We start from the raw sequence: 12,933 nt of genomic DNA, 5'->3' as shown, positions 1-12,933 counted from the left end.
TGGTTCTATTTTTTATTTTTTTGTTTGTTTGTTTAATTATAACTATTTTCAGCTGAGGAATTTTAAAAGAAACATCTGATACAAAACTGACACTTAAACGAAATCTGAGAACTCTTGAGTAGTTAAGCTTTCCTTCAGGTACTCTGTGTCTCTTGGTTCTATTAATACTTTCCATCCATGTCACCTGTAGAGCTGATCCTCTTATCCAATCAAGCCCACACATTGCGAGCGAGTTTCCAGACACAAAGAAAAGTCGTTTTTCTATTTATTAAAAGGTTTCTCAAATACAGTAGTCAGTGGTCGGCTAACGATCGGCTAAACCTCAAGGATTACTCCGATAAAACAAAGGCAGATCCCAGTGTTTATCTACAGATCTGGTGCTTTCTTAGGGAAGGTGTTTGATTTTCCCAGTGCATTCAGAGTGCTATGATGTCTGCCCTCTCTGTGACCCAGGCTTTGTGCTTCAGCTGTGATTATTAGCTGGTTTATCTGTCTTGGGCCTTTGAGCTTCAATGAGAATGTGACCTTTATTGCTCATATGGAAGACAGCCGTCAGACTATTTTAGCTGATATGAGCACGCTGCCCGGATACACAGGGGCCAGGATATCAGGCTGCTGGGCACTCCACTCCGTACAGATGGAGGGTAAGTTATTAAATGCACTGTTTAGTATTTAAAAGGTTAATTAAATGCCGCTTTATTCACTCGTTTGAGTATAATCTGAACAGAGTGACATATGCAATTAAAGAGTAAATCATTAAAATGGCTTAAAGTGCTGCAGCTGGTGTTTCCTCCAACCTTTTCGCTTAAAAGAGTTTATCGGGTTTATAGTCTAGATTTTGAGTCTGCTTTTTTATTTCAGGGACCTATACATTTTTAAGACGTTATGTCTTTTGGCTATTACCATAATATTAGCAGCACCTTTCTCGTTTGCTCTGTGTTGTTGAGCTGTTTTGAATGTGCGGTGACTGGTGGCCTGATTTAGTCACTCATGTTAATACAAAGACAGTGAGAGACAGACAGGTTGTGTATGACACTGACGTGATGCAGGGGAAAAGATCTCTTGGCTGCTGTTTTAAACCTCTTAAATTATTTCAGTTGGATTTTAATGATTGAAAGCTTGTTTGTTTCAGTTTTAGGTTGAATCAGTTGATCATGTACAAGAGAATAGCTTAAACATTCATTCACACACACGCCCACCATTGTTATTTTAATAATATTTGCTGTATATACTATTATAGTGTTTCTACATTTGTATTAATTTTTAAAGTTTTAGTAATTTGCTTTGTCATTTATGTGCTTTGTCATTTATATTGGTTTTTGTTTTTATATTTAGCTTTCATTTAGTTTTATTTTGGTTTTAGTTGTATTCATTTTAGTACTTAAAACGTATTTCATTTAATTTGTGAAGGCAACATTTCTAATATGTGTAATATTCAATTTTATTTCAGCCTTATTTCAGTTATTAACAAAGATTGGTAAGACTTTACTTAAAGCCTTTATGTATAATGCATTATAAAAATAGTTTTAATGCATTAATTATGCCTTGTAATGCACCTTATAATGCATTGTGCAATGTCATGAATAATTGTAACCACAGTTAATATACATTATAACACTTATCAATTCGTTGTTACACTATGCATTTTAAATTTGGTTATAATTATTTACGACAATATATAATGTATTAAAATGCGTATTATGAATAATTATAATGCATTTTACCCTTTAATGACACTTTATAATGCATTATAAATAAAGGCTTTAAGTAAAGTGTTACCAAAAAGATTTTTAATAGTTTTGGTTTTACTTTTTGTTAAGCATATCAATGACACCTGCTACTCACTGCCAGTTTATTTTGTAAGGCATTAACAATTGCATTTGACATTTATATCCTATAAACATCAAACAAGTTATAAAATATATGTTCATAATTATAATAAACTTGATAAAAGCAACTCATTTAGTTCTGTGGTACATGCTTTGTTGCTGATTTTTTTTTTTTTTTAGTATGTGTTTTGCATGAGACGTTATGGAAAAAAAGTCAAGTGTGTAATTTATGTAGCACTAGTGGCACCAAAAAGAACAGCAAAAATAACTGTTGTCAATAAGGTTTCCCAAACACTCCACCTGTATTCGATTGGTTGGACATACAGATTGCCCCACCCCAAATGCATCTCATTGGTGGAGCTGCTGTTGCTATGTTGGGTGGGTCAGACAGAGAACTGATTTGATAGAAACAGTGTTCACACTTTTTGGGAAAATCAACTTACATGTGTCTTGGTAACACTTTACAATAAGGTACCATTAGTTAATGTTAACTAACTGCATCAACTAACAATGAGTAATACATTTAGCTCAGGTCCATTAAATAATGTTAACAGATACAACATTTGATTTGAATAGTGTATTTAAATATACTGAAATTAAGATGAACCAAGATTAGTAAAAACTTAAACTAAACTAAGATTAAAACAGTTCTCTTTTTTTGTTCCAGTGGAAGTGGTGAAGACTCTCTGGACAGACTCCTCCTTGCGGTCAGCACCTCTCGCAGGAAAAGCAGCACTCTGGGTAAAACAGAACCTCCACTGCTCTGCACCGGCACACGTACCATCTACACAGCCGGAAGACCGCCCTGGTACAATGAACATGGAGCCCAGTTTAAAGAGGCCTTTGTTATTGGTACGAGTCGATGGAAACATACTGAATTCATGCTGAACAGAAAAATATTTACTACACAGAGGTATCACAATAGCTGTAGTTCACTGACAAGCTACACAAAATCGTGTTCAAAATCGCAGGCGATTCATTGCCGATTTTGAATACGATTTTGCGTAGCTTGTCAGTGATCTAGGCTCTGTGTAGTAAATGCCGCTCCATCTGAACGCACGTGCTGGAGATTTACTACTAATCACAGAACCGGCTTTACTGACGAGATGAGCATGAAAATCACATTCGATTTTTTGCGCAGCCCTAGAATAAAGTAATCATGTTATTACAGGTCTGTGTGGTGGCAGTGCCTCTGGAAAAACTACTGTAGCCAATAAAATCATTGAATCTTTGGATGTTCCTTGGGTGGTTTTGCTGTCTATGGGCTCATTCTATAAGGTGAGATGTTTGTGAGTGTTTGTATCGAGTGTGAGATCTGAATGAGTGATTGGTCCACCGTGTGAAGTTAACCTGTTAAGTCAAGTGCTTCTGAAAATCTTTGTAATCCTTCTCCTTCTTTCTTCATCTCTTTTGATGTTTGTACCAACACATAACCACACAAACAAACTTTTGATAATACTCATAATGTGTATCATGTGTATCTTTAAATAGTATTAAAGGTTGTGCTATGAAGAACCAGTCAGAACCTACACTTCTGTATTTGTGCTGATCTACTAAAAAGAACTGGATCTTAAGATCTTGAGTTTGTTAGGAATCGGACTGCCTTAGCTGTATACTGGATGGTTTTGAGTCCCCACAAAGAATCTAAGACTCGTTCATTCAGGATTCTGACTACACTGGTCGTGCTGTATATTTGATCAGAATTTCATATTTAGACAAACTATGACTTTTTAAAATTTTATGTAGCTCTTAACATGTTTTCGCTAATCCTAATATATTACCAACAGCCCCAGATGCCATGGTTTATGTGATCAGAATATAATAGCATCCCTTGCATTGCTGTTGAAGCACATATGGTGGTAGGGCAGGATCGTGATCTTTCCAATGTCTGTGTCGCCCTCCACCAGTGATCAAACATGCAACCTTTGTTACCCATTTGCAGGTTCTGTCTCCAGAGGAACAAGCTCTGGCTGCCCGTAACGACTATAACTTTGACCATCCTGGAGCTTTCGACTTTGAGCTGCTTGTGACCACGCTGCGGAAACTTAAACGGGAAAAGTGTAAAAATCCCAATCTATGACTTCACTACACATGGACGCCAGAAAGACTGGGTGAGTGTGTGTGGCAGATGTTTCACATATTTTCCAGAGGTATATTAAAAATATATACCACAGAAACAGTCATAATTTATAATAGTGATGGCTTGGAAAAGATTTCAGTTTGTTTGATGGTCTTTGCGTTTTCATTTCATACTCTTTCAGAAAAATGTTTATGGTGCAAGCGTCATTATCTTTGAAGGCATCTTGTCCTTTGCAGACAAAGAGCTCTTGCAGGTATGATCAAATGTTTCGGTTTAGTAAATACAGATAAAAATTCAAAGCAAAGAAAGTGATAAAAATATTTTGGTGATGAAGTAAGGGAGATGTTGAAGGACCATTATCACAAATCCATCTTAATAACATTGCATGAAATCAAAATGTGTCTTTTGTGGCTTTTAGCCCATATCGAATAGAATAGGAATAGGATCTATATGCTAATGTGCTCCTAGAAGTTGACAAAATCAGTGCATTTAAAGTACAGTTTTTCTATTTAGTTTATATTGATTACTAAAGTAATTACTAATATTGATTACTTAATTTTTGATCTTGGTTTGAGTGTAAAAATATCTCTGTCACTATATCCTACAACTAAAAGCATAATATTTGTGACCCTGGACCACAAAACCAGTCATAAGGGTCAATTTTTCGAAATTGAGATTTATATATCGTCTGAAAGCTGAATAAATAAGCTTTCCATTGATGTGTGGTTTGTTAGGATAGGACAATATTTGGCCGAGATACAACTATTTGAAAATCTGAAATCTAAGGGTGCAAAAAAATCTAAATATTGAGAAAATCGTCTTTAAAGCTGTCCAAATGAAGTTCTTAGCAATGCATATTACTAATAAAGAATTAAGTTTTAATATATTTACAGTAGGAAATTTACAAAATATCTTCATGGAACATGATCTTTACTTAATATCCTAATGATTTTTGGCATAAAGAAAAATCTATAATTTTGACTCCTATAATGTACTTTTGGCTATTACTACAAATATACCCCAGCGACTTAAGACACTGTGGTCCAGGGTCAAATTTCTTCTTCTTTTTTTGCAGCTGATGGACATGAAGATTTTTGTTGATACAGATTCAGATATCCGGCTGGTACGGCAGCTGAGGAGGGACATCACAGAGAGAGGCCGGGACATTGAGGGGGTCATTAAACAATATAACAAATTTGTAAAACCAGCCTTCGAGCAGTACATCGAACCCACCATGAGACTTGCAGACATTGTAGTGCCACGTGGTGAGTTCAACACACATGCATTGGTGCAGTGAATAATTGCAGTTTGCAGATGTTACCATTATTTATTTCTCTCCTTCACACACAGGTGGAGGTAACATGGTGGCCATTGACCTGATTGTTCAGCATGTTCACAGCCAGCTAGAAGAGGTGAGTGAGAAAGGACGTTATGATAGTGTCCTGTGAACTAATCTTATCCATTCAGGAGAAGTTATTTGCTTATTTTTTGTGGTCACATTGGTAGTCTGACCTAGACAAGACAGGCCAAATGAAAAAAAAAAATTTAAAACCTCTTTTTGACAGCTTAGTTCATTATGTAAACCTGAGATGGGTTTTTTTCTCCCAGTATCATCTCCAAAATTTTAGGGGAATGTGGCGTCAGGGTTGCCAGGTCACCAAAACAAACTAGCTCATTGACCAATCAAAAATAGCCCAATAGCTCTTTTCCAAATTCCAAAACTCAAAATATGCCACTCCCATACCTAAAATTAATATTTTACAGTCACTGTTATGTGTTATACACAATTTCAACTTAAAAATCACTTTATAGTTGTAATCATAAACTGTTTGTTTTCATAAAGGAGCTCAAAATGCCTTGCCTCACAAAACTCATTTAGCACTTTATCATTGTTAGAATATACAAAAAATATTAAAATAATATTTAGGTAAAAAAATAGGTAAAATATTACAAAACAAGCATTCCAGTCAAATACAATTTATAAAACATGCCAAACTCTGTGTGGCACATTGAATAGACTTAAAGATTCTTCTTCAGCTTCAGTTTTACAGTCACTGTTATGTGTTATACACAATTTCAACTTAAAAATCACTTTATAGTTGTAATCATAAACTGTTTGTTTTCATAAAGGAGCTCAAAATGCCTTGCCTCACAAAACTCATTTAGCACTTTATCATTGTTAGAATATACAATAGGTAAGATATTACAAAACAAGCATTCCAGTCAAATACAATTTATAAAACATGCCAAACTCTGTGTGGCACATTGAATAGACTTAAAGATTCTTCTTCAGCTTCAGCTTTCTTCACATTTCCACACAAAACAAACGCAAACGGCGCCCTCTGCCTGTGAATTTAGGAAAAATTAGGTAAACAATTGTCCTCCTGGTACAAGACAGATGACTTCTCTCACACTCTCAGCCTCATTCTTTCTCTTTCATTGTTTTTCACTGATCTTTCATCTCTGTTCTATTGCATGCATTCTCTCGGCAGCGTGAGATTAGTGTCAGGTAGAGAAGTTTTCCTCTTTCTCACACACACCCTCGTACATAAATGCACATTTACGGTCTGTAAAAAAAATTGTTTTTAAAATATAGAAATATTCTCTGGAGTAAAAAGCGTGACAACTAGCTCTCACCCAGCTACACATATATATATAGTTGGTCTTGTTGTGTATGTTTGTGCATTTAAACAGGACTATAACCCATAACTATGTTTTCAAATGTAGGCCCACTGCCCACATGGATCCCTTTAGTGACAGTGTTAGAAATGTCATGGACTGGTGTACAAGTGGCTTTCATTTGTATTTGAATCGTCTTTTTCTTTTTGACGGTGTGGATTTGCCTTATGTCTCTGCTCTTTCATATGCACACACACACACAGGGCGCTCCTGGCCACGGCCCATCAGTCCCAGCCACTTCCTCAGACTCTCAGTGTGATGGAAAGCACACCACAGGTCCGCGGTCTCCACACCATCATCAGGTGAGTGTCATATGAATCAGTTCTCTGAAGCACATCAAAAGAAATCCTACTTTTAAATGTTAATGCTCATTGTTGAAATGTGTTTTGGAATCCATTCATCTGTTCCGTCTGCCATTCAGAATTCCTCACATGTGTGAATCAGGCTAATGACTCACTGGCCTGCTTTACCCTATTCTCTGCATCTTTTATGTACTCCTCCTCAATTTTTCTGTTTGTTTTTAGGAACAAAGACACCAGCCGTGACGAGTTCATCTTCTACTCAAAGAGACTGATGCGGTTGCTTATTGAACATGCGCTGTCTTTCTTGCCCTCCAAGGTGTGTGGGTGTTTTTCTGTGTGAATGTGTGCCACTCAGTGTCTTTTTTTTGCCAAAGTTTGATATTATTGTGAAATCAAACCTGAATTTGAGATTTAAACTATAACTAAGGCTTAAATAAAATTTTAATGGAATGAATTACATGAGCTGTCGGTTACTAATCAAATAAATCGCTAATAATCACACATATAGCAATGAAATTTTTAACTGAGTTAAGTATATGTGCCAGTTAATTAATCAAATGAGGAGCAACTAGTCACACATATATTAATAAAATGTCATTTGAATTAATTACATTAAATGGCAGTTAATTCATCAAATTAATTTCTAATAATCACATATATCAATAAAAATGTGAATTGAATTATGCCTGTTGATTAATCAAACGAATAGCAACAATTACACACACACTACAGTATGCAACTACAAATTTTTAATTAATCAAACTAATTGCACTGAATAACACTTATATGATTATAAAACTTAATGGAATCAATTACAGTAAATGCCAGCTAATTAATCAGCATACAAGTCAGTTGGCACATTTAATCGCCTTATTTTTCATTATTTATAATTAATCATACTAAATTTGCCTGTTACTTTGAAAGTACTTTTTAAAATAAATATTATAAATAAATGGTTCACTGTGAAGTATTAATGTAAATATGACTGCCTTAATATAAATATTTTGATGACCTTTTGTCATCCCTTTAAGGAATACAGAGTGAAACATTTTCTTCTCAGCTTTACTGTATGTATCATCACACAAATATCCATCCTTTTTACAGGCCTGTTTCGTCCAGACACCACAAGGCCAAGAGTATGAGGGTCGCAGATTTCGTGGCAAAGGGGTACATTTGTGTGTCTGTTCATTTTCAGTATTTAAACATTTATTTCCACTATTAGGAATATTTTTCATCACGTATTTGATTGAAATCATATTGGTTTTGAAGCAGCACCTGTCCTTCTGTCACCTAGATCACAGGTGTGTCCGTTCTTCGGGCCGGGGAGACCATGGAACCTGCTCTGAGAGCCGTGTGCAAAGACGTCCGTATTGGCAAGATTCTGATCCAGACTAATCTAGATTCAGGAGAACCAGAGGTAACACAGGCCTCAAATCACTGCACACAATATCAGTAACAGATTGAAAATGCAATGAAGCCTCCTTGCTTGTCTTAGCTACTGTAAGAAAGATCTTACTACTAAATCCCAGTTTGACTAATTCTAGCAACTTTCTAGATAAAAAAAAAAATGTATCGGTTATTTTCTCGGCTCTTCTCAAACCCTATATGTCCGTTTTGCCTGTTGGTCTCTGTCTCCGTGGTAACAGAGATCTCCTGACTCCTCAGTTTCATTTTTTTTGGTGGCTGTGGTTCCCTTTTTCCTCCCTTTGTTTCCGTGGTAACTAAGACTCCCCCCCCCCCTCCATTTAGCTGCACTACCTGCGACTGCCCAGAGACATCAGTGAGGACCATGTGATATTGATGGACAGCACCGTTTCCACAGGAGCGGCAGCCATGATGGCAGTGAGGGTGTTGCTGGTATGTGGCCATCGACCTCATTCATTCCACAGTGTACAAACAAACAGTACGAACCCTGAATGGCTGTACAGTCCACACAATTTTGCACGAAGCGTATTTGACTGTCTTCTCTAGCAATAAAGTAATTAGGTGCCACAATTCATTGTGAAAATGATACATTTGTTGAATGTGAGTGTGTGTATATGTATATACAGGACCATGATGTCCAGGAAGACAGGGTTGTGTTGGTGTCTCTGCTGATGGCGGAGTTGGGTGTTCACTCAGTGGCTTACGCCTTCCCTCGTGTCAAAATCATCACCACTGCTGTGGACAAGAGTCTAGATTACCTCCTTCATGTCATTCCAGGCATAGGTGAGTTTTTCTGACATAGATAAACTACCATTCAAAAATTTGTGGCCAGTAAGTTTTTTTTTTTTTTTTTTTTTTTATAAAAGAATTGAATACTTTTATTCAGCAAGGATATAAAAATGGAAATAAATAAATTTACAATTTATTGTAAATTTAAAATAAATTTGGTTCTTTTGAACTGTTTTCAACATTGATAATAAAAAGAAATGCTTATTGAGCAGCAAATTATATTCATTTCTGAAGGATCACGTGACATTGAAGAAAATTCAGCTTTGTTATTACAGAGATAACTTACATTTTAAAATATATTAAATAGAAACTGTTGTTTTAAATTGTAATAATATTCCACAGTATTTTTGTTTTACTGTGTTTTTGATCAAATAAATTCAGCATGTGTAAGCATAAGAGATGTCTTTCAAAAACATTTACAACATTTACATTCGTTAACACAAACTAACAATGAAAAATACTTCTATAGTCTTTATTAATCTTAATTAATAATGCTATGTTAAAAGGATAGTTCACCCAAAGAAAATTCTGTCATTAATTACTCACCCTCATGTCGTTCCAAACACGTAAGACCTTCGTTAATCTTCGGAACACAAATTAAGATATTTTTAATGAAATCCTACAGCTTTCTGACCCTCCGTAGACAGCAACGCAACTACCACGTTCAAGGTCCAGAAACATAGAAAGCACGCACATACGTCGTGGTATTCTCCAAAATGGTGCTAGGGTGACACGAAGGAGAATAATTTTTTAATAAAGTTATTTTAGTTTTTTTGCGCACAAAAAGTATTTTTTAAGCTTCATAAAATTTTTGAACCACTGATTTCACATGGACTATTTTGTTGATGTTCTTGGTACATTTCTGGACCTTAATCGTGGTAGGACCCTTGCTGTCTATGGAGGGTCAGAAAGCTCTCGGATTTCATCAGAAATCTCTTCATTTGTGTTCCGAAGATGAACGAAGGTCTTACGGGTTTGGAACGACACGAGGGTGAGTAACTAATGACAGAATTTTCATTTTTGAGTGAACTATCCCTTTAATTTCAGCATTTACTAATACATTATTAAAAGTTATATCTGTTCATATTTAATGGACTGATATATTTAATGAGCTAATATAAACTAACAATTAACAGTTGTATTTTATTAACTAATTTTAACAAAGATTAATAAATATTGTAATCAAATGTATTGCTCATTGTTAGTTAATGTTAGTAAATGCATAAACTAATGTTAACTAATAGGACCTTATTGTCAAATACCAAAACGTCTTACTGACCCTAAATCTTTAAATGGTAGTGTATATAAATATAAGAAAGAAACAAACCCTACACTATGTACTGAAATCTTGTGGGTGTGTATTTGCTGTCATTGAAGGAGACTTTGGTGACCGTTACTTTGGGACAGATGGGTCTTCGTCATGGAGTGATGAAGAGCAGCAAGAACCACATAGCTGCTCATCAGAGGTTTGACCCGTTGTTCAAGCAATTCAGGCAGCTGTGAATAGCGAGGATCAACACTTACTGTAATTTCATTAAACCAGCCAGGAACAAAAATAGATTTGCTAGCACACTCATGAGGTGCAGTATTTTGTAGCACTTCATTTTATGACCGTATGTTCATGATAGGATCTAAAACAGTAAACTGTTTTAGCAGTAAACATATAAGTTACATTTGATATTTTATTCTGGAGTATGGTTTGTTCCTTAAACACTGTCACGATAGTTCAAAACGTTCAAACTAGACATTTTTATATATTTCTAAATATTAGTTTTTACATTTGCATAAATATACGAATGGATGGCTGGACCCATTTGGCTGTTTATTGGTTTTACACATTCAACTTAAAATAAATTATGTTTATGTCCCTCAATTCAACATCAATTCTACATTTTTAAGAGAAGTTTCTGTTTGGTCATTCTTGAGGCATCTCCAAGAGAGCAGGTTGGAGGAGTTTTTTTCCCCACATGTACTGCTGCAGCATTAACACCAGGGGGCAGTACTTCACTCCTCCTATCTCATTGTGATTTTGCAGGTTCAGTAAGGACATTTAAAATCCAACTATGGAACTCAAATGCATTTGGGGAAAATGTGTTGTTCACTCAAGAGTTTAGAGACAATTGAGCTAAAAATGTTTCTACAATCTTAATAAAACATCAGAAGAAGACCTTGACCTAGCCATGCCCTTAGTAGCTAAATAGAATAGTGACTAGAGTAAACTTGAGGTGTTTTTGTTGAGAAACCCTGAGAGGAAACAATTGCACATGATATACTAGATACCTCTGGGTGAAGGTGAAGGGGTCTTCACTAAGAGGAACTGAAAAAATTTCTATTGCAATGGAATAATGAACGACTAAGTACAGGAAAATTGTAGAGATAGTTAGAAGTTATTTTTTTGTTAAGTTGTTACAAGGAAAAAGCCATAGAAGGTTAGAAAAGATAGATGTGACATCTGTTTCAACAAAATGGAGGAAACTTGGCATAAACAAGTCCTTTTAAAGCTCAGACTGTTTTACCAAATTAGGCAACTGGAAACAAAGGGCAGCTGTCAAAGAATTAACCTTGAATGTTTGGCTGAAATTAACCAGACATCATCAATCTCTTAATTTAACATTTTACAGGTATGACTTATTTAGCTTGATGGAAGAGACATTTTTAAAGGCCAGAATCTGACCATCTGCATTTAGGATGAAAAATATACATATATATTTTCCAGTAAACCCACAGCTATGAAGTAGTTCCAGGTCTGTCGACTGCATAACAGTTCAGTATCACTTCGCTAAACTATTTAATCTATTATCTATTAACTATTTATCTATTGTGGTAATTTGCAGTTCATGTCAAAATGTTGTTGGTAGATAGCTGTATTCTGTACGTTTGACTCGTGTACAATAATTTTCTGACAAATATGATAAGTTTTGATAATTCACACGATCGTTTAAAGGGTTAGTTCACCTAAAAATGAAAATTAGCCCATTATTTACTCACCCTCAAGCCATCCTAGGTGTATATGACTTTCTTCTTTCAGACGAATTCGAGTTAATTGGAGTTAAATTAAAAATTGTCCTTGCTCTTCCAAGCTTTATAATGGCAGTGAATGGGTGATTTTTGTCAACAGTCCAAAAGAAGCCAAATAAAGCGCATCCATCCATAATAAAACGTGCCTCATATGGCTTTGGGGGTGAATAAAGACCTCCTGTAGTGAATCGATGCGTTTTTGTAACAAAAATATCCATATTTAAAACGTTATAAACACTTTTCTGTCACTTCCAGTAACTGTCATACGCACATTCACAATTGAACGCAGTTCCGTCGGTTGGCGTAAAACGTATGCATCGCGCATGTGCCGGTGAGAGATGACGAACGCGGATGCACACAGGAGAGCACAAAACAAAACGCCAATCACAAATTAGAAGCACAAAATGAGGATCTGTAAAGAAAAATGTCGGAGGATTTCGATATAAGCCAAGAGGAGACCAAGAAAGGAATCTTTGCTTCCTTTGCTCCTGTAAACAAACATTGGTTCTCACGAGACTAGCATGCTCACACCAGCACATACGCTACGCATACGTCCTACGTCGGTTTCCATGTACGACAGTTACCGGAAGTAAAAGAAAACTGTTTATAACGTTTTAAATATGTATATTTTTCTTACAAAACCGAACTGATTCGCTACAGGAGGCCTTTATTCACCCCCCGGAGCCGTGTGAGGCACGTTTTATTATGGATGGATGCGCTTTATTTGGCTTCTTTTGGACTGTTGACAAAAATCACCTATTCACTGACATTATAAAGCTTGAAAGAGCCAGGACGTTTTTTAATTTAACTC

At 35.7% G+C, this 12,933-nt stretch overlaps 1 protein-coding gene across 1 annotated transcript; it reads left to right on the top strand.

The window, feature by feature from the left end:
* Window positions 1–221: 221 nt before the first annotated feature.
* Window positions 222–11,900, top strand: LOC107731204 (uridine-cytidine kinase-like 1). Its single transcript, XM_074560147.1, is given in 17 exon segments — window positions 222–625; window positions 628–644; window positions 2,497–2,681; window positions 3,001–3,107; window positions 3,772–3,878; window positions 3,880–3,940; window positions 4,091–4,162; window positions 4,985–5,174; window positions 5,260–5,321; window positions 6,402–6,418; window positions 6,792–6,890; window positions 7,113–7,206; window positions 7,995–8,057; window positions 8,185–8,307; window positions 8,640–8,747; window positions 8,942–9,098; window positions 10,482–11,900. Coding segments are annotated over 17 exon segments (1,644 nt in total). The 5' UTR covers window positions 222–538; the 3' UTR covers window positions 10,577–11,900.
* Window positions 11,901–12,933: the final 1,033 nt, after the last annotated feature.

This window comes from Sinocyclocheilus rhinocerous, unplaced genomic scaffold (genome assembly GCF_001515625.1).
Source record: "Sinocyclocheilus rhinocerous isolate Xijiao unplaced genomic scaffold, SAMN03320098_v1.1 scaffold1600, whole genome shotgun sequence".
Classification (NCBI taxonomy): Eukaryota; Metazoa; Chordata; class Actinopteri; order Cypriniformes; family Cyprinidae; genus Sinocyclocheilus; species Sinocyclocheilus rhinocerous.
The sequence above is the reverse complement of the archived record's forward strand: the minus strand, read 5'-3'. Positions and strand labels throughout refer to the sequence as shown.